The sequence below is a fragment of the Ictalurus punctatus genome, chromosome 5 (assembly GCF_001660625.3).
Source record: "Ictalurus punctatus breed USDA103 chromosome 5, Coco_2.0, whole genome shotgun sequence".
Classification (NCBI taxonomy): domain Eukaryota; kingdom Metazoa; phylum Chordata; class Actinopteri; order Siluriformes; family Ictaluridae; genus Ictalurus; species Ictalurus punctatus.
The window spans coordinates 27,883,029-27,908,679 of record NC_030420.2 but is presented as its reverse complement, the minus strand read 5'-3'; the positions used below and the strand labels follow the sequence as shown (position 1 = coordinate 27,908,679).

The 25,651-nt window shown below is 37.6% G+C and overlaps 4 protein-coding genes across 5 annotated transcripts; 2 read left to right on the top strand and 2 right to left on the bottom strand.

Moving 5' to 3' along the window:
- Positions 1-360: 360 nt before the first annotated feature.
- Positions 361-11,353, bottom strand: ercc8 (excision repair cross-complementation group 8). Its single transcript, XM_017468949.3, has 12 exons — positions 10,977-11,353; positions 10,756-10,851; positions 10,021-10,122; positions 8,172-8,295; positions 7,251-7,332; positions 5,495-5,563; positions 4,581-4,647; positions 3,952-4,055; positions 3,431-3,555; positions 2,114-2,311; positions 1,720-1,806; positions 361-1,543 (listed from the first exon to the last, which is right to left on the bottom strand). The coding sequence occupies exons 1-12, from the start codon at positions 11,051-11,053 to the stop codon at positions 1,481-1,483; spliced, it is 1,194 nt and encodes a 397-aa protein (XP_017324438.1). The 5' UTR covers positions 11,054-11,353; the 3' UTR covers positions 361-1,480.
- Positions 11,354-11,929: 576 nt separating this feature from the next.
- On the top strand, positions 11,930-15,122 carry ndufaf2 (NADH:ubiquinone oxidoreductase complex assembly factor 2). The gene is given in 4 exon segments (NM_001201297.1): positions 11,930-12,098; positions 14,050-14,139; positions 14,564-14,604; positions 14,756-15,122. Coding segments are annotated over 4 exon segments (486 nt in total). The 5' UTR covers positions 11,930-11,983; the 3' UTR covers positions 14,996-15,122.
- A 2,182-nt stretch (positions 15,123-17,304) lies between these two features.
- On the bottom strand, positions 17,305-18,987 carry smim15 (small integral membrane protein 15). Of its 2 annotated transcripts, none has more exons than XM_017468462.3 (2): positions 18,888-18,987; positions 17,305-17,921 (listed from the first exon to the last, which is right to left on the bottom strand). In XM_017468462.3, the coding sequence occupies exon 2, from the start codon at positions 17,884-17,886 to the stop codon at positions 17,662-17,664; it is 225 nt and encodes a 74-aa protein (XP_017323951.1). In that variant the 5' UTR covers positions 17,887-17,921; positions 18,888-18,987; the 3' UTR covers positions 17,305-17,661. The 2 variants fall into 2 exon arrangements, with proteins under 2 accessions (XP_017323951.1, XP_017323952.1); XM_017468463.2 differs by having other exon boundaries at positions 18,884-18,971.
- Positions 18,988-22,675: 3,688 nt separating this feature from the next.
- LOC108265776 (transmembrane protein 252) lies at positions 22,676-24,915 on the top strand. The gene is made up of 2 exons (XM_017468461.3): positions 22,676-23,337; positions 24,247-24,915. Exons 1-2 carry the CDS (start codon positions 23,063-23,065, stop codon positions 24,506-24,508), a joined length of 537 nt encoding a protein of 178 aa, XP_017323950.1. The 5' UTR covers positions 22,676-23,062; the 3' UTR covers positions 24,509-24,915.
- The last annotated feature ends 736 nt before the right edge of the window (positions 24,916-25,651 follow it).

Sequence of the window (25,651 nt, the reverse complement as noted above, 5' to 3'; positions counted from 1 at the left end):
TATTATATTTATATATATATATATATATATATATATATATATTATTGCACCCTTAAATCAATACAATATAACTGGGTGACATGTGATACGTTGTGTGAAAGTGCTCCTCCTATTTGATGGATTAAAGATAGAAGATTTAAGTGGACAATATAAAAGGTTTTTTTTTCCCCAATGGCAAGCTTGAGACTTGCATAGAATTGTATGTAGCGAAAAAACACAATACAATTACCAAGAAACTTACTATAAACCTGTGACTTAGAACAGTGACAGTGTAATCACTGTTAACAGTGAATAAGCATTAGTAATTCTTACACACTACATACGATCACACCTAAATCAACCGTTTTTCTTCACTACAACTAGAAATAATTCCATTTATTGGGAAATAAAATGGAAATGCATGTACATAAAATAAATACAAAACATCTTAAGTCTTTAAGTTGAATTCAACTGATGAAATTGCAGGCCACATGTAGGTCAAAGGCTTCTTATAGAACAGTCCCAGTAGTTTGTTGCATCAGGTCACACCATGCAAATGAAGATGGTGGGTGAAGATTAACTTTTTGACCACACTTGCTGACAACCACTGCAGGAATATATGAATAAGGAAGAGCGGGCAGACGTATGAATCGAGACTGGTATCCTGTGGATCCCAATAAAAAATGTGCAGGATCTGGCGGTTTAGTAGTTCCAGCTCTGAAGTAGAATTAGTCAACCTTTATATAGGAACAGGTAGGATTTATCAATCTTACTATGGGAGTGGACAGGATTAGTCAGAAATTCCACGGTACTTTGTAATTGATAAAGATGTTTTGCATGAATGAGGGGGATTAGTCAAAATTTCTGTAAGCATTGATCAAGCGTGTCTGTGAGAATGGACAGGATTAATCAAACATTTAGTTGTAGTAAGTGGGATTAGTCAAGAAGGTGGGTGGGAGTAGTCAAACATTATGCGGGAGTTGGGAGGGATTAGTCAAATGTGTCTCTGGCGGTGAGTGGGATTTGTAAAACCTTCTGCAGGAGCAGGTGGGATTAGTCAAGAGTATCGGCGGGAGCAGGTGGGTTTGATCAAACTTGTGATCTTCTGTATGTGGGAATAGGTGGAAATTTTTCAAACCTTCTGTGGGAGTGGGCAGGATTGGTCAGAGATTCTATTGGAGTGAGTGAGATTGATGAAAGCTTTTTCAGGAGTTGTCAAGATTGGTCAAACTTTCTGAGGAAGCTGCTGGGATTAGTCAGAATTCCTTCAGAAGTGGGTGGGAACAGGAGGAAAAATGGTCCCGAGCACATCTCTAAATCCAGGTTTGTCATATTCAAGTTAAACCCAAAGTCTCTTAGAGTGCAGAGGTCTGGAATTTGTATGTTAGGCTGGTAAGTTAAAGTTGGCACTGCAGTTAAAAACTGTTGAACTAAAAGAAACAGGACCTCTGAGGCACACTGACATTGCAATGCTGTACGAGTGTAATTGTAATTGTCTTAATCAGTCTTCATCACTGCTCCAGGCATCTTCAAATGCAGGATTTACTGCAGCTTGGTCTCCACCCTGTAAAGGTTTTGCATTAGTTGAGAGTTACATTCATTATGTATGAAAACTAAACAGTATGTAACCATTCCAGTTTTTAAGCAGAACAGGTAGAGCTGGATGCCAACATTTGAGAACCCCTAAGGGATCCCTTGTTTAAAAAATGTGCTTGGCCTTTCCTCTGTAAGCCTCCCTACCCTTTTTCCCTCGTCTTCGACATCAGGTTGACGCAGCACAGGAACCCACGCCAAGATGTTACAGTCCTTCCCACCACTGTAGAGCTCCTGAGGACACCCCAAGCATGAAGGATTAACAAAACCATGTACAAATATTTTATTCTCTCCTCTTCCTGGTCTGAGTTTGGTTGACGATCTGTGACTGTGAATGTTTCTGTATCAGTTTGGATTCCATGAGAAAAGCGGGACACTGGTGTATGAGGTGGAGTTTGTTATTCTGAAGTTAAACCCAATAACATGGCATTCAATAACAGATTAAACAAGGGTGGTGAATGTGAGATCAACACACCACGTTTCTCATGCATCTGAATCAGCACACAAAAGGTCCTTCATGCCTGAAAGGAGCTCACATTACCTGATAGTCCGGGTGGAACTCGCAGCAGTCCACATTATTGTAATGCCCCCTTAATGTCGTCACTAGCTTTCCTGTGTAAAGGCTGTACACTGTAACGGAGCTGCCACATGGCACAAATGCAAACTCTGGGCTGCAGCCTCTCGACACAGTGAACTTCACTCCTTTCCGGCTTTCATTAACCACCTTTCCATAGTTGACCTGGGGGAAAATATACAAGGATACTTGGGGTTTCTTGATAACCAATACATAAATGAAAGTTTAAATCCATGCAAATGCTGTAGCAATGAATGATAATGTCCATTAAACTAGGTTTAAGGTATGACAAATAAAGGTCATTGGTGATTATGAAATGTTTCACGTGTATCCAATAAAAATCATGATTTTTGCAACATGCTGGTAGAAAGAGGCTCCATTTTCTCCCTGACAAGTCGATTTGGTTTGCCCCATACCATTTTAGTTGATCTCTATGAGTCACTTACCCAATCTTGTTCTCTACTCTTTCTATGCTTGTAGCCACAGGCACATTTCAAGGCCTGGCATCTAATGTGAATTCATATTTCCAAATACAGTATCAGTAATGAAAAATTTTCATATCATCACAGATTTTCTAAATGTAATCGGGGCAACACACATGGCCATAAAATCACCCTCTTCAAGAGAACTTGTTTGCCATATATGGCAATTTAGGGAGCGTTTCTTTATGTAAACTTTTGTATCTGTGCATGAACAGAGCAATATAGAATGTGTGGGATTTATTAAAGGCCACTGTGTCCAGCTGTGCATACTGTACACACAGTTTGTACAGCTGTGCATACGGCAATTTTATTGCACATGTTGGTGATCTCAGGTGTTTACAAACGAGGCTGACTTTCCCCAAAAGCATCACAGCACAAAGATAATTGCTACATGATAGAGTAAGAAATAGATGAACTCGCACAGTTAATCTGAATTTTACCAAAACACATCTTGATGATCCTCAAACCTTTTGGGAGAATATTCTGTGGACGGATAAGTCAAAAGTGGAACTGTGTGGAGGACAGATCTAAAACTATTTAGTATGAGATATGTACACACAAAAAAAGAAGAAATAAGGATACTTTTATAAATACCTTTTCACAGCACTGTACATAAGATCTATTTCTGTCACAGTGTGTGAGGAATGAATGTGCGACACCTTCCTTTCTTGTGTGAACTCTGACACACGCCAGTCAAATAAGTTAAAAGTTAAAATAAGATAAAAGAAAAGTTCTGCCTAAAGTTGTGAGCAGAATGGTTCTTTCAGGAAAGCATTCTTTTGCCTACAGTTCTGCTCCTTACCAGCGTGTTGTGGCCTGTGGCACTGTTCCACAGGCGCATACGGTCATCTGTGCCAGTGGTCAGGAGATAAAGGCCATCATCAGTGAAGCGCAAGCCGTTCACACGTCCATTATGGGCCGTGTTCACTGAGGAGAGAACAGTTTTATTGGCAGGATCATATACATACAGTATGTGATTTGTGGTAAATTATGGTGAATATTCATATTCATATTACATAGCCACTCTTATTAACATCTGCGGGATTTTCATCAGCAAAAATAAAACTAATATTATTATTAAATATTATTCACATTATTGCATGGAGGTCATAGTACATACATCTGATCCTAGATTTAATGCCACATTCCTTGTGACAAATCTATAGCCATGCCCTCAATCAATCTTTCATCGTCTTCATCTTCAGTAAACACTTTATGCTAAAAAAGGATCGACTTTAAAAATCTTAACCTTTAACTATGCTAATAATAACACACCACACAGGATGTATAGTTATGAACTAAAGCTGTAATGGCTGAACCCACCTGCTTCAGAAGACGCTTTAGACTTGTCCCCATTGTACTGATCTAAAGTAAAGAGGCTTCCAGCAGCTCGCCGGACGTCCCACATACGCACCCTGCCATCAGCGCTGAGACCACACAAACAACATTACACATCAATCAAATCTCTCATATTATTGTATTATCAATTTCTCAAACAAGATATGAATGTGATGCAACAATTAGGTTTTCCCTCCAAAGGATATCCTCATCATTTGTTCATTTTTATTAAGTAAAATGTAAACCAGTAGCTCCTGCAGTCCCGCAGCGACAACAGGTTGATGCTATGATTGCTAAATTGTTTTTCAGGCAAGTGAGACGCTGCCATGATCCCAAAGGACTAATTAGTTATTCTTATTAGCTAGAAAGCAGGTGAGCTCCTTAAGGACCACGCATTCTCGAGGTGCCCTAAAGTCAGAGTTTAGCATCAGTAGAGCTTCAATTAACCTTTTAGTCACAATCACTAATTTGTAAACACATTTCATATCTATAGAGAGGCATAATAGTACACATGTTGGTTGACTGTTGGTTCTCGTGTTTAGAGCTCTGTCTATGCATACGATCAGCATCAGGGCCTTACAGAATTCAGATGTGTATGTTTTTAGTGACTTTACCTAGCAGTGGCCAGGATGTGCTCATAGCGCGGGGACCACTGGACAGAGAGAATCTCTCCTCTGTGACCTGAGCACATACAAATCTTAAACTCAAACACACCTCAAAAACCTCAGCACAGATCTATATGTTTCGTCATCCATTTACAGCATGGTGCTTGGTGGCTGCTTCTTTTGAAAAACTCAAAATCAATCAATTAATCTCTCTATCCATTCTATATATTAATCTATCCCTTGTATGCTAGACAATCATCATCATAATTTTTTTCCTCTTCCTTAAGACAATTAACTCTTCCATTAGGGACTGGCAATGTGACAACAATATTATATTTTCTGGGTCACTTACATTTATATTACATTTACATTTATTCACTTAGCAGACGCTTTTATCCAAAGCGACTTACAAATGAGAAAAATACAAGCAAAGTATTTTTGTATCATCACTTGTATCAACAGTATATTAAGGTGACATTGTTGGACATTAAATTAATATATATTAATTACAATAATATTATATATTCATTCATCTTCAGTAAATGTAGTGCACCATGCACACACACTTTCAAACACATTTACACCTAGGGGCAATTTAGTGTAACCAATCCACCTGCCAGCATGTTTTATGGAAGATGGGAGGAAACGGGAGAACCCAGAGGAAACCCACACGGACATAGGGAGACCATGCTGAAATACAATACAATACAATATGATTGTACCAATTATTTCCTTGTTCTTGTTTTTCTTTGTTAAAATGTAGCTATATAACTATAGACAGAAATTTAGATAATGTGGCCTTCTAAAAAATATTATGTCGGCCCTCGACGTTTCTGTTGAGAGATTGAGAAATCACTTTCAAATATTTATTAATCTTCAGTAACTGCTCTAACCTGGTCAGGGTCACAGAATGCATTACTCACCCTGTAGGATGTGGATGCGAGAACCAGACTTCAGATCACACAGCTGAACTTTTGGGTCTTTGGTTCCAACTGAGACACAAAGCAAAACAGAGATGTTTTAAAACAGCGGAATACTAACAAAAAGAAGGCTACAATATCCTTCAAAATCCAAATCAGGGATTGGCAAAGTTTTAGTCTCATCCTGTACTGATGGACTCCCTGTGGTTCATCAATCTTTTTATTTATTTATTTATTCATTTATTTTAAGTTCGTTATGGTGACTGTTCGACTGATTGATCAGTTTTGATGATTAATCGACAGTGATTACCGGTTGCTGGAACTATCAGTTACCTGCAAAAATCCACACTGACAGTTTTTCAAGGTTGCGTCCATTGAGGGAGCAGCTGAGAAGAGTCTGCTGTCATTATAGAGTATGAAAACAGCCTCTACGGGCAAAATAAAAACTATCACTGACAAATTTTGTTGTGTTATTTGAAGTGTTTTTTATTTGTCTCTTTTTATTTGTTATTTGGAGTGTTACTTTTTCATGCAGTTTGGATGCATATCTTTTACTTACTTTATTCATTAACAGTTAATAAATTTTAATATTTATATATTTATTTCATTTACTATAGATTTTATCAAACGATCGGTTGATTAAACGGTTATTGGCCCAACTTTTTGGTATCTGTAAAATCCACTATTGGTCAACCTCTAATGGTGACTCTGTTCGATCTTTTACTCGAGGTAAATCATAAAAACAGTATAAAGTATACTAGACTGACATTTAATTAAAATATTGAAATATTTAAAATCAAGAATTACTGGCACCCTTTCTTTCATGAAAATGAGCAATAAAGAAAATATAAAATGGTGTACATCATATATAAAAGAGCGTAAACTCATGACTTCATTATGAAACGTTTCTTTTGTCCTTTAGTGCTATTTTTCTGTAAAGGATTGGTTTCAATATTACTAGCACCCTTACCTTGATAAGAAAAGTTTTCAAAGATGAAAATTCGTTTGCATTTATTGTAAATATTAAGGTAAGAGACTATTTAGCCACACAGTTCTGAAAGAACCATTTTCATTAGAGGAAATAATAGTAAATAGTTCTTCCAACTGTTTCAGTCAAAAGTTCAAATCAAATTAAAGCTAATCAAATTTTATTGATCACACACACACACACACAACCTTACACAGTACAACGTGAAGTGAAATGCCTTTAATGACTATCCGGGGGACAAAAAACAGAATTTACTTGCAGAGAAAGAAAAAAAGAAAAAATATATATATGTGAAAAATATAAAAGATAGACGGCTATCATCGTTGTGTGCAATGTTTACTGCATACAATCATTTTGGTCCATACTTAAAAAAGGGTGCCAATATTTATGAAACAAACTATATATTCTGAATTTACAACTATAACCTTTAACAAACCACCTACAAGAACAAGAAGATGTATTTAGTTCCTTGACGAAACCTGTTTGCCGAGGAGATAACAGAAACGTATGCAAATTATTAATGGTAAATATAAGTTTGAGCACTGAGAAGTTTCTTTGTGTTTATATTGCGCAGGATTTCTATGTTACAGAAAGTATTATGATGTAGAGATACAAAGAGACTGAGATCCAAACAGTGATAGAATGATAAGAGTTACGCAAGAGTTTCAGTACATCAGCTTTAGGAAACAGGTTCCATCCTGAGTTCCTCACCATATGATTGTTCATCTTTCAGACACAGTAGCTGGCCAGTAAACTACTGAATTAACACACCTGCTATGAGATTATGTTTCCTGGCAATAGGAGACATGTGGTGGCAGTAGACATTCCCATCAAACTCAAACACATCAGCTGGCTAAACAAAAAAACAAACAAACAAAAAAAACATACATAAAATACAAGTTGTTATATCTTGCTTTACAACACACTGTACATCACATTACTGATACTACAATACTTAGGTAGATCACAGCTCTGATTATTGTCTGATCCCCAAAACTCATCTGATCTCATAGTACTGCAGCTGACACACCATTCCTTGATGGGGCATGCTGTTAATAACAATAATAATAATAACAATAATAATAATAACAATAATAATGATGATGAGGCTCTGCAATGAACCCCCAAATTGTGGTTATTTTCCAATAACAGCACATGTAGCTATTAATATCTCAATCTCATATAGGACAGAATGGCAGTAAATAACATAAAACTGTGATTTGAATTGAAGCACTGCTGCAACTGAAAAATAAATCAACACGTTCTGACCCATCAGTATTTATAATTCAACAGTACTTCAGGATAAGACAATTGATGTTCACTGTTCAGTCACAACACAAATACTGGGTTTGAAAACACCTGTATGATAGTAGTAATCTGTATCTGATTATTAGTGCATCCATAATATATGCCTTAAAAAAAACAGTTAGTAAAAATGAAACTAGCTTTGGAAACAAGAGCGTCAGGGAAACAAAATCAAAAGCATGAATATGTCTGTACCAACCAAATCCTACAAGCTTTATAATGCACAAGCTTGATAAGCGACATTTGATGAGTGACATTTTAAAGAGCACTGACATATGTCTCATCAATAAGGAAGAATATTTAGCCTGCAAAACTTTTTTTTCTTTTTCAGATGACAGATGTCAGTTTCAGGTGAAAGGCCGTGAGACGTAAAAAGAGAAAACATACCTTGAGTGTTTCTGTGTCCCAAACTTTCATGCTTTTGTCAAATGAGCTGGATACAAATATCCCAGTGTCATAAGGATACCACTGAACTGTCTCCACACTGAACTTGTGCACATGACAATTTGACCTGAATAGAAATTTTAATCATATTAGTGATTCATTTCAAGATAGATAGATAGATAGATAGATACTTTATTGATCCCCAAGGGGAAATTCAAGGTCCCAGTAGCTCAAGACATCACACACAATACAACATACAATAAAGTATAAGCAGGATGCTAAAAGAATAACTAATAAAAAAAAACAGTAAAATATACCAAATCAAGGATCCACAGACTGGGAAATAGAGGTAGGAAATAGATGTGGGCTAATATAGTCCATAAACAGTCACACAGTGAGCCAGTACACAACATTGTTGTAAGAGGTCATGGAAGTGTATGAGAATATATGAAAAGGTGAAGAGGCAGATAGACTATGCAGAGAAGTCTATCTCACCTCTTCCTTTAAGTGAAGCATTGAAGAGTTGTATAGCCCTAGGGACAAAAGACTTCCTCAGCCTGTCAGTTGTGCATGGCAGTGAGCGTAGCCTCCAACTGATCAAGCTCTTTCGCTTTATGATAGTGTTATGGAGTGGATGACAGTCATTGTCCAAAATATTAATCAATTTGCTCAAGGTCCTTTTGTCTGACACTGAAGTGATATACTCCAGTTCCGCTCCCACAACAGAGCCAGCTTTCCTTACCAGCCTGTCCAGTCGTCCAGCATCCTTCTTCTTAATGCTTCCTCCCCAGCATAGAAGAGGACGCTGGCAACAACAGACTGGTAGAACAACCAGAGGAGCTTGCTGCAGACATTAAAGGACTGCAGCCTCCTCAGGAAGTACAGCCTACTCTGCCCTTTCTTGTAGAGTGCTTCAGTGTTGAATGACCAGTCCAGTTTATTGTCCAAATGTATTCCCAGATACTTGTAAGTGTTTACCACCTCCACCTTTACCCCCTCAATGGTGACTGGCAGCAGAGCAGGCTTAGACTTCTGGAAATCTACCACCATCTCCTTGGTCTTAGCAGTGTTGAGTTGTAGGTAGTTGAGTTTGCACCATTGCACAAAGTCCTCCACCAGGCTCCTGTACTCCTCCTCCTGCCAATCCCTGATATGCCCCACAATTGCAGTATCATACGAAAACTTCTGCATGTGGCATGACTCTGTGTTGTAGCAAAAGTCAGATGTGTATAGGGTGAACAGGACTGGAGAGAGCACTGTTCCCTGTGGAGCTCCGGTGCTACGGATCACAGTGTCAGAGAGGCAATTCTTCAGTCTGATGAACTGTGGCCGTTCTGTCAGATAGTCTGCAATCCAGGATACTAGGTGAGCATCCACACCCATCTGCAGGAGCTTGTCACCCAGTCTGAGGGTTTAATGGTATTAAAAGTGCTCGAGAAATCAAAGAACATGATTCTCACAGCACTTTTCCCCTTGTCCAGGTAAGCATGCATCATGTGCAGGAGATATGTGATGGCATCGTCCACGCCCACTCTCTCCTGGTATGCAAACTGTAGTGGGTCTAGTGCAAGACGTACCTGGGGTCTAAGTATCCCCAAAACCAGAAGAAGATCAAGAAGAAGAAGAAGAAGAAGAAGAAGATCAAGATCTTCTTACATACAGCAAGAGCACTGCATCAGGGAGTCCAGGAACGTTTAATATTCTAGGAGTTGGCCTTTAGTCCACAACTGAACCTGTTTTGCCCGTTTTCCATGTTATTTGTTGACTTCAACTTATTCAGGTTGATTGGTGGCTTTCATGAAACTGTACACTGCCACCTAGTGGTCAGTGGGTCATACAACAGTGGACTTACCTGCCTACAGTACAAACTGCTTTACAAGTGTAATGTGACTTCTTGCTGCAGTTTTCCAGGTCGTAGATCACAATTACACCATCGGAACCCCCTGATAACATACTGCAAAACAAAGCAAAAGAATTATTATATCTAGCTCAAGCAAATAATATACATGAAGATCTGTACATCATTATTCATGCACTCATGTTCAGTAAGAACTTTATCTTGTTCAGGGTCACAGTGTATATAGAGTTTATCCTTCAGAACCTGGGTGCAAAGCAGAAATCCAACCTTGATGGGATGCTAATACATCACAGGACTGTATATCATTATATAATGCCGTGTTTATTCATTTTTGCAATATACAAATATGGTTTGTCATATTATCTAGAGTTCAGTCTGGGACAATAGGTATGTTCAAATTGCTTAGTTATAGGATGCAATTGTCAGCATATTGAAAGCTTATTTTAAGGGTTCTTTCAGAGGGGGGAAAAAAATATTTACACAATATGTTAAGCACCAGTATGATGGTATGGACAGTATACAAACTATGTACAAAAGGACCGTATTGTCATAAGTTACCATCAGATTACTTCTGTATTTCCCAGTTCTGCTCCTTGTGTCACTTACACACTGCAAATGTAGGTGCTTTCTAGGGAAGTCACCTCTGACCATTCAAATGGGTGGATTTTGGATCAACCTATAATATATATGAGCATACAATTCTATTCTAAGTAAGAAAACATGACTTACTATCTCCCTTCAATCACTTCAATATCAATACAGTTCACTCCATTCCCATGAATTCGTTCCACATCTCTATCATGATTCAACTCCAAACTCAGCACCCTGCAAACACATGGCTTATATTAGCATCATCACAATAATGTCAGCTCAGCACAATGTCCACCTGCTCAGTACTAGTTAGATAAGCTGACAATAATAACAGATTATATTAATAAAATGTATTATACCTTCTTGTTGATTCTGCTCGTCTCAAGCGTACAGGATCGTCCAAACCAGTTTGTCTGGCTGTAAGAAAGCTCAACATTTTCACTGATCTCTACATGTAGGATCAGTATTCATGTTTACAAGCCATAGACCTGTTATGATTATGAGCTAGCTAACTGACTAATCATCCTCTCACAAATTCGTCATTGCTAACCAAATATTCAAGCCTTTTTCTCGTCTGTTAAACATCGGTGACATATTGGTTGCAATATGGCTGCAACCATAATATCACAAACATCACCGGTCAAAAGAATAATAACGTTTTGTCATTGTCCAAATCTGACGCTTGTGAACAGAAGCCGCCAAGTTGTTATGCAAGTCAACAACACCGATAGAAAACGAACGATGATTGGTTAACGCTATGCAAAGAACCAATCACACGACGTGTTCAATTTTGCTGCTTGAGATATTCAGACTTGTTCGATTCAGTCGACCGTAGTTCACGTTTGTGGTGTTCGTGGAGTCGATTTGGAGTCGATTCTACACTTTTCCAGATTCCAAAGTGAAACAGTACAGGCAAAGCAATAAATCAGATAAATAATATATAAACGAAATCATTAAAATAAACAGCGCAAGCACATAATGCACTATTATGATTAATAGTTAATGACAGCTGGTGAGCTTTCATGTGCTCCTATTTGAATATTTATAATTAGCAACATGTAAATTAGAAAGCTAATGCTAACGTTAATGTGGCTAATGTGGGTTAAACCTGTACATGAAACTCCTCCTTTTTTTTTTTTTTTTTTTTGGCGATATTGGTTTAATCCAGTTTGGGAGTAAATTTAAAAACAACAAAGCTCTGGGATAGAATCGACTCTCAATTCGCAAGACTAGCAATCTGTGAATCGATTCTTCATTTTGGGAATCGGCTCCTAGCGTTGATGATACTTAAATACCCCATGATAGCGTCTGTGCTTGTGTGTGAGAGTTCAGTGTTATCACATTTCCGCTTATCATATTCGTTACAATGAGTCGTTTTGCTTCTCTTCTAAGGAGGACTTTTGGTGTAATGAAAGAACATGTCGGAACAGATCATTTAGGAAATAAATACTATTACATACCCGAACAGAAGACATGGACAGGTAAGCTAAAGTCAAACGTCACGCAAGCTACATTTCTGGAAATTTTGGCCTGCTTCTCCAAACTTCCAATTATGTGCTAATAGGATTAAAGATGGAAAGTTTTGTTATTAAAACTGCATGTGAGAATTTGCATGTGATAGTATAACTCGGATAGATTGTTGTCCTTGACATTTGAGTGAACCATTAGCATGGTTTGTTTTTCTGTCAGTCTGTTCAGCATGTGTACTTCAGAGAAATGCATGGATCTGAGCTCTTCGTTGTCTACATATGTTTATTTTGCATCACTGCAATAATATATATAATGTACATGTTGTCTGTTTTTTCCTCACATTATGAAGAACACTAACATAATGAAGGCTGCATATACCCCAGTTGCCAGATTATTAGGTACACCTATAAACATTGGCCACAGAGTAGCTTTACAGAAATCCAGATGTAGGTTTAGATCCCTAATGAGCACGACAGAGGCAACTCCCTGAGACACCATGAGGAAGAAACCGAACTCGGAGAACCCGTTCTCTTCTGGGTTTATAAATCATTACTCTTCCACAATTAAAATTTATTATAATGTCAAACAGAACTAAGTCTGTTGAAAGGATGTTCAGTATTAGGATATTGTGATTGGAGTCATGGGATGAGCACAGGACTGTCATTATGATTACAGCAGCAGTTCTTGGGAAGAGATCTCCAGGATCCAGGTGAAATGCAGTGAATTTTCTTTAGGGTGTCCATGTGGAACCATTCAGAGCAGCAGGAGAATTTGCACTATAATACCCTCCACTAATATTGGCACCCATATTAATTGTTGCACACCTATATTTGACACAGTGGGGGTTTTTTTTTTTTTTTTTTTTTTTTGGATAAATGTGTTGTTTGCAATTGGTTGCTATCCATGAGAGCCATGAGAGTATCCATGAGGGTATTTTTGTGAATCTTTTGAACAAAAGGTTAAACAATAAAGACAATTTTTCACAGCCTTTTTTGCTCATATTTACCAGAGGTGCCAATATTAGTGGAGGGCACTGTATATAGTAGGTAGAGTAGTACCTGATTAAACAGCCAACGAATATACAGGGTGTCCCAAACATACACGAGGGACTATGTATGCCTGCACAACGTTGGTTGTACCTTCGTCAGTGGATCTTCCTGGACGTCCACTTTTCCGTTGGTCCGCAACACTTACAGTCTTTTTTAATTTGTTAATTAGAGGTTGAGCGATTGTTCAGTGTTACTGGAATTTTCTGGATCTATCGGTTATCGGCAAAAATCCACACCGATAGTTTTCCCCCAGTTGCAGGAGTGGCTGAGAAGAGTCTGCTGTCATTATACAGTATGAGAGCGGCCTCTAGAGGCGAAATAAAAACTACCCGACAAATTTTGTTGTGTTACTTGAAATGTTTTTTGTTTAATTTTGGATGTCTTTATTTTTATTTGTTATTTGGATGTTACATTTGGTGCCATTTGGATGTATATCTTTTATTTACTTTAATATTTATTAATAGTTAATATATTAATATTTATATGTTCATTAAAAAAAGTGCAGTAAATTTGAGCTTTTTAGTTTTACATTTATAGTACAGTCAGTACCTCTGCTGTTAATAAGTTTGGCAACAGTGTTGTGTGTGTGTGTGTGTGTGTGAGTGATGTGCTTGCCACATTTCCTGTTAAAGTACATTACAACCTTGTGACAAGTTCCCGATCCAGCCATGAGAATGACTTCAATACATTTTTCTTTTGTCAAAAGCATTCTTAAAGGCTATTTGAAAAAATATATAAAATAAACTAAGTATGAAAAATGTTGGAAGACATTTTTCTAAAAACTTCCCCCGTGTATGGAGACTTTTGGGACACCCTGTAGATACCGTAACATGATTAAGTAGTAATATTGTGCAAGTCATTGTGTTCCCTACTCTAATTAATCACGTGTTCTGTTTCTCCTGCTCATTGTAAGGCCGTGCTGTTCGGGCTCGGCGGTTTGTGGAGGCATCCAATCCCTCAGAGTTTGAGTACCTCGAAGGAAGCATTCCCTCTGAATGGGATGGTAACGTGAAAATATTTCTGTTTCTAACGCAACCGGTAGAATTTATTTTCTGGAGGAATCCAGACACTCGTTAAGCGCTGGAGGACTTGCATTGAATGAAAGGGAGATTTGTGTAGAAAAATGATCAACTTTTGTGACACCTATTTGCAATAAACAATGCAAAATAAAAAATAAAGGTATACAATTATAAATCTCATCTAGGACAGAATGATGGTAAATGATTCTCTTGGCTAAGTGGTAATGCTCTGACTGACAAAAGATTGTCAGAACCGTATTTATAACTGTTCCATGGAGACACGCTTTGTTTTCACTAGTCTAGTAGTCAGAAATAAGTGAGGCATTAAAATATTAAATGTCAGGTTTTGAATATGTAGTTTGATATTAATTGTGTTCTAGATTTTGTTTGTTTGTTTATTTCATGCAGCTTGGATTAGAGGACGACGCAAGGATCCTCCTACTGTCGAGGTATTCTGTTAAATTTGGACCCATTCAGAACCCTCTTTCCCCATTTAAAAACCCCCTTTCCCACATTTTTATACACTGGTACAAACTATATAAACTGGTAAATTTTGCAAAACCATCACATCATGTGATTTCATTCGTTTCCTTTATGTAGGAGTTGCTAAAGAATGAACGTTACAGAGAACAAATCAAAGTCAAAGCACAGGAGGCTGGAGAGAAGGACCGAGAACTGCAAGCCAAAGAGCTCGCAGAGGGACTAATAACACAGCCGATGCAGACTCAGGTCAAAGGTCACGCTGCTGCCACACAGTTCGGGCAGTCAGAAATCAGCGAGGAGCCTGTGAGCACTGCGAACACGTTCCAGCCCGGATCCTGGGCTCCTCCGAAAAAATAACACTGTCTCAAAGTTTATTGTCAGTCGGGTCCCGGACTTTCAAAGGCCAAGCGTGAAAGAACGAAACGTTAATGTGAATGTAATGCTGCCGTGCTTTCAGTGGATCTTTCCAGATTTTATAAAGATCTAAATAAACCAAGTGCAAAATGTAATCCTTTTAATAGTAGACTGGAAACTGTAACTTAAGTTACATCCTCTATGCACAAATTTCACTGATATTTTGTTACATTTATTTGATTGTTTTATTTATTTCAGTAAGAATTATGAATTATTTTGCTCACATAATTTTCTCGTGTGTGTGTGAGAGAGACAGAGAGAGACACACACACACACACACACACACACACACACACAAACCTTGTCTTAGCTGTCTTAGTGTGTGAGCGTTTAGGAACATTTTACTATTACAGCTATTATGTAGGCATCTTACAAATGAGGCCTGATTCAGTTTAAACACTAATGGTCTTTGGTTGCTTTATGCTGGTTTAGATATATTAACATTCATGTTACATGTCATATGAGTCTCTGACCACCTCGGAAAGTAATTAGACCACTTTCCTAACTGAACACAGAGTTGGGGTGAAAAAAACCCTAAAAGACGCATCCATCCATCCATCCATTTTCTGTACCGCTTATCCTACATGGGGTGGCAGCGGAGCCTGGAGCCTATCCCAGGGAACTTGGCACGAGACGGGAGACACCTTGGACGGGGTGCCAACCCATCACAGAGCACAATCACACACTATTGAGAATTTAGAAATGCCAGTCAGCCTACAACGCATAGCTTTGGACTCCCCTGACGCATGGGGAGAACATGCAAGCTCCGCGCACACAGGGCGGAGGCGGGATCGAACCCCCAATGCTGGAGGTGTGAGGCAAACATGCTAAAAGCCTAATCCTTATAATTAATGTAATTGTCAATGGCATCCAGTGTTGATTATGTAACATAATTCATACAGATGCTTCATAACAAAATTCCAGGACTTTTCAAGCACTATTTTATTTTGTTTTCAAGGACTATACATGCAATGTCATTCAAGCATAATCTTTATTTCTTTTTTAAATTTTTTAAAATAACAAAACACAACTAATTTTATATGGCACCTTTTCCAGCCATGCTGGACTAAATTTGCATTTCCAAGGGATTGCTTCATCTTCACCATAACCTCAATATACTTGTTGCCAAACGTCGCCAGATGTCATGCGCTGATTAGCATATTCATTACATCATCGTATCGTAGCATTCTGCATAGTGTCAGCCCTTTACATCTGTTTGCTTCTTTCCTACTCTCTGTGCTCACATAGTCAATACAGTCTAATTCCCAATAAAGCTGTTCTCATTTATATATTGTTTCTGTTGTCAGACAACAGAATGAGTATGAAATAGGGATTGAAATGCGATTCATGAAGAGACATGTTAACCAGCAGTCACTTCCAAGCCATTTCCAAACTGCTGCCCTGCACTGACAAAATCCTGATTTCTAACGTGACGTCAGGCTGCAGCGGGGAGTCATGTTTTGAGTGAAAGGATTGTATTCGTGTTCTGTTGAAAATAAACACTTTAAAGTTGTGTTTTTTTTATTTATTGACTTTTAATAAATTCAAGCACCACTAGATTTCAAAAATGACTATTTTCAAGGGTTGCCAGTACTTAAATTTCAAAAAGCCAAATTTAAGTACTTCAAGCACCTTTGTCTGTTTTCACTTTGGTTAACGGTTTGCTACATTACCCACAATGCTGTTAGTGGTGCAAGAAGGAATTTCTACCTAAAGTGAACAGTGCAACAGCACTTTTTAGTCCTTTAGTCTGTCCAGCTCTCTCAGCTCCACATCTGTACACTCTGCTCAAACAGATCAGCTTCATCTTTTATGAGTTATCGTGCGTCACCTCGTAGATCACTAACTCGTCTCTGCTATAACTCAGCACATCTGTCGTATAGCTGCAAAGCTTTCTGTGACTCAGAGTGCTCTGTTTGTGGTCTCCACTACATTGTATTTTTCCTCATTAATGTAATAGTGAACATTGCTAGAAAATGCTGAGTTAGAAAAGAAGCTCTTTTGTTTCTAGGAGCAATCAGTAAAAACCTCGAGTTTAATGTTTTTCTGAGTGGAGGTTTCCTTTAAGACTGTCCCATTGAATTTTTCCCCATATATGTAATGTATTTGCACCTTATTTAGACAGTATTTAATAAATAAATGGTGGTGTGTAATATGCCCAAATTCCAGATGGTCAACTTTTCACACAATCACTAAAATACTATGGCACTTCCTAAAGCAGAGCCACATTGATTGGACAAACGTTATGACTGTTCAGGCTGTTAAGAGCTTTTTTTTTAATAACAATAATAATAATAATAAAAACTTTAGTGGATTGGTGTTGGAAAAGGTCAACATTAAAAAGTATTGGAATGCTGAGTGCTGCAATCATGTTACAGCAGTGAATTTTCCAGAAAAAAAAAACAAAATACTGCAGTTCTGAAAAAGTGATCTCAATTAATCAACACACTCATAGCGAGTGATAAGGCTGTCTCGAAGCCCCGTTTCACCCAAAGCCCCTGCAGGAGCTGCTCTGGGTTCTGCATAGCTAAGAGTGGGGGCTTGTTTTTATTTTGTTTACACACAGGAACATATGCATTGATCCCTCTGCATCCCTTAGCTGTTTCAGTTCAGTCCTTTTTGGCTCTTTTGGCTTTCGCGATGTTCTCCTGTCGCTTCTGCTTCTTTTTCTGCTCGCGATCCCTGACCTCAATCATCTTCGCAAGTTTCCAGGAAAGCAGAGCACTGGCGATGAAAAGTGGGGTCAAGGCCAGGATGACGGTCGTGAGGAAGCCGTAGGGGTCTTTGGCGGCCCACTCCACCACGTACTCTGCCCAGGCTTTAACGTCAATCATTTTCTGATGAGCCGCTCACCTCCAAACAAAATGCTCTAAGGAAGAGAACAAACCAAAAAAAAAAAATCATGCATCAGTTACACAGAAGTAGAAAAAAAGCAATTTTTTCCTGTAAATCACTTGTAAGTTGAATTAAAACAAAGCAATGCCAAAGGATATGTTACAGCCTTTGTCATTTACAAGCCACAGTTAAGTCAAATAGTTAATCATTTGTGGATTAACGCAGACAAATAATCAACAACCGGAATAATCATCTTTTTAACATGGTAATCACCTCCAAATCACTTGCGGCGATTACTGTAATTTATTATGTAAGCATTTTCCTGATTTCTACTTCTAATTTCTTTTTCAAACTTTCCACACAGAATTCAATATTGTTTTATATATATATATATATATATATATATATATATATATATATATATATATATATATATATATATATATATGTACTTGACAAGAATAATCCTACATCCCAAAAAATTATATTTTATAAAGATGTTGGTTATCAAATTTAACATACAATGTTTTATCTTTTTTTTAATCATGTTATTCCTACACTGGGGCAATAAGTGATATTTAATCAAAATTTATTAGATGCAGATTTAATTAATGACTGAAAAAAATTTCAGTAATGTGAGCATGAAAGGGTTAATACTGACACAGTATCATGTCAGAAATACTACACTGTTACCGGAAAATCAGTCTCCTCAGAAGTTATACCACAAACCAGTTCAGTTACTCAGTGTGTCACGAAAACACTACTTTATTAACACATCAGTGAACTATTTCACCTCTACGCCTCTATTTAAAACTATAACATTACCCTGTGGAGTTTCTTGAACCAGCTAGCTAACGTTAGCTGTGAGGCTAATTAAGTTAGCGTATCCTGAGAGAATTACGGGTGATGTTATAATGATATCCTGACTCGCCGTAAATTTACAAATGGACGATAATATACAAGATATGGGCCGCAGATTTAATAAAAGATACTAACCCACCTGAGGAACAAATAAATACCAGCTTGTAACTGATTTGTAGCTACAGTTACAATGAAAGCGGAAGTGAATCGCCGGCGTCATACAATCTTCTTCGTCGTCTTTATTGTAATGATAGCGTCTTTACTGCCATCTACAGGCTGTCTACTTAACAACAGGGTAAGACTGTGGTGGTAATACATACGGTACTGTAATGTATGTCCAAAACCGAACGGAGTTTTTGGGAGTTTTGCTATTTTGTAGTCATGAATGAAAGACATAATGGTGGATAAGTCCATTTATGAAATCCAATGAGGTTTCCCTAGGTTTCCAGGTGGTATTTTCCAATTACTTTATTGAAATTCTATAATAATAATAATAATAATAATAATAATAATAATAATAATAATAATAATAATAATGCATCCATCTTCTATACCGCTTATCCTACTGGGCCGTGGGGAACCTGGAGCCTATCCCAGGGAGCATGGGGCACAAGGCGGGGTACACCCTAGATGGGGTGCCAATCCTTCGCAGTGCACAATCACACACAAATTCACATCAATAAATACACTATGGACACTTTGGACATGCCAACCAGCCTACCACGCATGTCTTTGGACTGGTGGAGAAAACCGGAGTACCCAGAGGAAACCCCTAGGGAGAACATGCAAATTATATACACTATGCACTATACAACAATATGGAGCTTTGTGGAGATTCTGTGCATGCGCATGTTTCTGTGTTTCTGTGTCTGTCCCTCCCAAAAAAAAGGTGGTTAGGCTAAACTAAATTGCATTATGTATGTTCATTATGCCCTGCAATTGACTGGCATCCTATCCAGGTTGTATTTCAGCTTGACACACAGAGTTCCCAGGATAGGCTCTGGATCCAACATGACCCTGACTGGGATGAATCAGTTACTGAAGATGAACGAATGTGAATGAATAATCAGCAAGATGTTGTGTATCTGTGGATGATGTTGTAGGGACTGCCAGACTGAGTTACAGCTTCTACCCCAGAAAGTCAGACTCCTGAAAACTGTGCTGCCCCTCTATACAAACATCATCCTGGGATCCAAGTAACACCCTCCACCCTACTGCACAGACACTTTAAATCAATAATGCTGCAAGTCTCTGCACTGACGTACTGTACAGCATGCAGACACTTTGATTCTACTGACTGCACTGTCACTTTAAACATCTTTCATCTCACATTTCTTTTACAAACATTACTGCACAGACACTTTATACTGAATTCATCTAGTTGCAGCTTTGGACCCTGTGTTTACTGTAATGTCTAATTGCCATGTAAAATGTTATTTTGTCTGTGTACCCACCCCCACTGTTTCCCATGCATGCTTCTTGTTCCTGTTGCACTTTATTTATGTCCTGTTGGCACTGTGTATGTTATACATGCACCTTGCACATTGGGTTAAGGAGAAACGTTATTCCGTCTCACTGTGCACTGCACACTGTATATAGCTGCTCTGACAATAAAAATCTACTTGAATTGATACCCGGTTTTTTAGTTATTCTTCAGCATTGTCGCCTATGGATTCTACATTATGCATCTACATCTGCATAAAATATTTTCTACAGCTGCTGCTATACAGTAAAACTGATATGAATCAACAGCAGGTTAGAAAGCAACAAGAAAACAAAAATGTGTATAGATTATTTAAATAGAAATCTAGAGCTTCCTCACCACAACCATCTTTGCCTTGACTTACTTTTCATCGCTGATACTCTACTTGCTGAGATGATGGTGGCCAGGGTCCAGGAGCAGAAAATCTAACTTGGTATGTAATCTGCACATGATGTACACATATGACCCCTTACATTAAGGATACAAGTTCAGTTAAGGTTAATGTACAGTTATCAGCTGAAGTTATAGTTTTATCTACCACTAAATATATCACCTGGACACAAAGCAGCATTGTAATGCAAATCAAACATTTGTTTATATTGAATTAAAGAGTTACAGTACATGGACAAGATGAATCCAAATTCATCACTTTTAGCACATATCCACAATGATCTTTTAAACTAAATTCCACAGTGAACTTATAGTGAATGCAGACACTGTAATAATACAATAATAATGTACCTGACATAAACAAGAATTACATAATATTGATATACTTACATACCATATACTGTACATCTTAAGTATGTTAAACATTAAGTATTTCCATAACAGATCTTATGCTGCCCTTTGATTACGGTGGTTTGTGGAAAGCACAATTTTTTATATTTCAATATTGAATATTTTCAGTATTCCACAATATATACCACAAACACAGTGTCATCTTTTGTGTTGGTTATATTTTAATAAAACTTAGTTTGCACATCTTTAGTCTGAACTTCAACAGCCCTGTATTCTTGCAGATAAAACACAGGGTCAGACAGCTGCAGATAACAACATCTTAATAGAAGTTATAAACCTAATCATTAACCTAATCATTAACACAATAAAGTTATGAAATCATCCAACTCATTCATTCCAAAGCAAAGTTTCAAATGAATGACGCAGGAAGTGTAATCATTCATAAATCTTTGATAAACCTATAGCCATGTTCATTCAGAAGATTTACTACCAGTTCAAAAATATAGTGCCCATTTATGTTATAAAGTGTGTTTAGTCTGGAGAAAGCTTCCTGCTTCCTGCTTGGACACTGACACACTTTGCACGGACATCTTAAAGTTACTGTATGTATTACTGTACATTACTGTACTTTTGTAGTTTTGTGTCTGCACTTCTTTGAAACCCTTTTATATATGTACCAAACACCTGTGATAAACTTGAGTAGAAAGTATAAGAAGTAAATAATAAATGTTATTTCATTTCACAAGTACAAGAAAAAACCCCAAATCCTATTAATAGTATTCTAATAATAGTACATCTTTGGAGCATATAAACTAAGCTAAAGTATTGACACTGGTTTAAATACATTTTTATTTAAACGAATATCAGCATCATAATAAACTTTGTAAAATAAAGTGAAGGGAAGCTCAGCAACATGATTAAAGTAGCACATAAATTCACACTGAAATATTACACAGATAAATATTTGAATAGCCTGTAAATGTAATATTTGTTTATTTTTTCTGTTCTTTTTTTAACCTGTCTTTGGAGGAGGATAAGGATGTTGTTAGCAATATATAAAGTTACATTTTATTTGGACTGTAAAAGTCACACCGAAGAGAGAAAGAGAAGAATAAAACATACAATTATGGTTCAAGGTTCATTTCCAGAACCTTAAACTAACTGTCCCTCAGTGGTGGAATGAACTTCCAACCTCAATCTGGACCACAGAATCTGTCACTGTATTAAAAAAAATCTAAAGTCCCACCTCTTCCGTGAACACTTAATTAACCCCTAAAATGCCAACCCCCACATTATTAAAAAACAAAAACAACAACAACAAAAATTTACTCTGGTAAATTCCCTCCACCTTGATAAAAGCCCCAGTTCTGGCTGAAGAGAAAAATCCCTAGAGCATGATGCTGCCAACATCATGCTTCACCATGGGTATGGTGTTCTTTTGTTGTTGGGCTTTTTTCCCCACATTTTGAGATGGAATGTGATTGGTTCATGCTGAACACAGCAAGCAAAAAGGTGTACACACTTATGCAGCCAGGTTATTGTACAGATTTTTTTGTTTGTTTGTTTTATATTTTTCCCTAAAATGTTTCTGACTGTTTTTCAGTTGAGGGTGTAAAAAGTTCTGACGTGATTTATCTTTTAATTTAATTTTAATTTAATTTTATATCCACTCTATTCTTATAAGTATTGATTTGAAACAGCTGTGTTTTTCCATTGGTCTTGATAAATATGAGTAAAATATAATTGATATATTTTATATAAAATCTCACAGACTCAGTTTGCCACCGTTAAAATAAGGTATTGCTGACACGAGTTAAAGATCAACTGGAGTTTACTGAAAGTCTACTGAACTTTTTTTCTTTTTTTTACACAAGCCTTATCACAGACTTTTACACAAGCCTTATCACAACAATACTATTAGACTAGTGCTGCTGTGGCCCCTTGTTGCTTCATTCACTAATTCACTTCTTTCCCATACAAATACGTCAGGCAGGTCAAACTTCAGTCCATTCTTAATAAACTGTAATGTAGAGCATTGCAAATTGAGATGGGAGTCGCCGTGCCGCTGACGTCTCAGCTGTACCGATACCATGAATACAAGGAAACACTTGCTGTCTGCAGCACGGCTTCTGTTGCCCACCACTGGCTTGAGTCTCATCTGTATAGGCGCTTACATCAAGTCCATTCAAAGTGAACAACTGCAAATTCTTAGAGATATCTCCACTCTCCTCTTTATCATCCTGGGTTTCATTCTGCTTGTTGTTGGAGTGTTGTGGTCTGTTGGTCACGGAATGAAGAATGTGCTGCTGAAACGCTCAGTAAGGAGGTCTAGAAATGCTGATGTCCAGGTTTTTACTGTGGACAGGTAGGTTTGCTTTGCCATTATAAGATTTGGATCTGCAGTCTTTGGATGAGACATGATAATGTCTTTAGAAAGAAGTGTTACCTTTTGCAATAACTACGTAGATTGAAGAATTTCTTGCACAAATTATGCCTGTGCAATAAATTATCATTACTGTAGGAATGTCAAAAATTGCTGAGAAATAATAAACCAAACCAAAGGCATTAATCCAACATTATCACTGTAACTAATATTAACACAGATACCACTATCTGGTATTAGTATTGTCTCAATGGACTTTGTATAATGGGACAGGTCTTATAATAAGTATGGAATGTTTGGAATGAAACATGATTAGGACATGCTTTTTTAGGAAAATGATTGACGAAGCAGGGGTGTGATGCAGTCTAATGCAAAACGGGATCACTGTGTAAACAAAGTGTTTTGTTAATCTTATACCAGAACACCGATTGATACCAATGAAAATCTTATACTAGAACAATTATACTTTTGATCAGTTTAACAGCTATATTCATTTCCTCACCAGCCTCTTGTTTCCTCTCTCGTGAATTTAATAATACAAAAATCGGAGCTTGTGAACTACAAACTGCTGGCAATGGAGACTCCTTCCAAAAATGCTAAATAAAAATCTCATCACAGAAAACATCACTATTTGAACAATTGCTTCTGCCGTGCAAGTCCCTGTTTTGTAATGATAATGATATGCGCTTTGATGATTGATGGTGGTGATAAACCCTGTAGCTGAACTATTGTCAGAGCTGCTGTTAGATTAAATGAATCAACAGCTTCTGACCAATTAGATTCAAGCTTTCAGCAACACTCTGGTATAAAGTAAAACAATTTCTCCCTATTAGAAAATGAAAATTCAAAACTGCCTAAAAGTGTATAAACTTTGCTTTTTTCGCTCATCAGGTCTGACCTCTATCCACCATCATATGAGGAATCACAGGTCGGAATTAATGACATCGACAGTGTCCCCACCGTCATCTCCATTCCTACAGGCATGCAATGGGCCGGCCCAGCTCCTCCAGTTTACATGCAGACCGGCTATGAGACCTCAGTTGAGGACTTCAGCCATGAGGAACCACCTACGTATCAACAAGCAGTTCTTCAGAGTCAGGCCGATTCCCAAGCTGTCCATCTACCCACAAACAGTTCTGTAGAGCCACACTGAACAGCTGCTATTGATCAGATCTGAGAGAGATGTTGAGGTGAAAAAAAATGAGAAGTTTCAGTATTCTTCAAGGTGCTGAAGTATCTGGAGCTTTTGAGGCTGTTAGTTGCCCCTGGCCCTGATGATCATTATCACTCGAAAATAAGATTTGATGTTAGTAAAAAGGAAACACAAACCTGACAAAAAGTCTCATCTAGTCTAGTCTTAGTATTCTCTGAGAGCATGATGTGATCAGTGTTGATGTCATTTCCAATAGCGCACAGCACTTTGTAGACAGAACTGGTCGTATTATTATATGTATGAAAGGTGTATTATTGTTAAGGTCTCTTTAGTGTCGATAGGTCAAGAAGCAAGTATGCCTGTCAAATCCGTTGTGTTTTTGTTGCATTAATAAACAATAATGTTAAGCTTGTTGATCCTGTTGTGCAATGTATTGTAAACTAAAATATGAAAGAGTTATTATCTCTGGAGAATGTCTCTGTATGCCATTAAGAAGAAAAAAAACATTTATTCCACTAGAATTTCATCTTTAGGAAGTTTACTGTATGTACACATGAAGAGAAGCTGATTGAAACTAAGTGTTAAGTATATTTAGCTTACTTTTGATACATATCAAAATAGCATATCTATTTACACTTGAAGAAGAACATACTAGGTGCCAAGTAAACTGCATGTAGCTCTGTACATGCTATACATGCTACTTCTATCAGCAGTCACATCATCGATAAACACCAGTGACTTAGTTCCACTGGCATAGGCATGCATGGGCATGTATGGCTGCCAATGCCAACACTGCCAACACTTCCACCACCATGTTTAACAGACGATGTGGTATGCTTTGTGGCATAAACCCTTCCTTTCCTTCTCCAAAGTCTTCTCTTCCCATTATTCTGGTACAAGTTAAACTTACATCATTTTTTAAAGAGATTTTTTAGAACTTTAATCTGTCCTTTGTGTTCTTGGGGTAAACCATCTATAACGTCCTCTTCATGAAGACGTTTCTCAATTGTAGACTTTGATAATGATATGCCTTACTCCCCCAGAGTATTCTTGACTTGTCTAGGTGGTGTGAATGGATTTTTCTGCAACAAGGAAAGAATTCTGCAATCATACACACTAGTTGTCCTCCATGGCCTTCCAGGC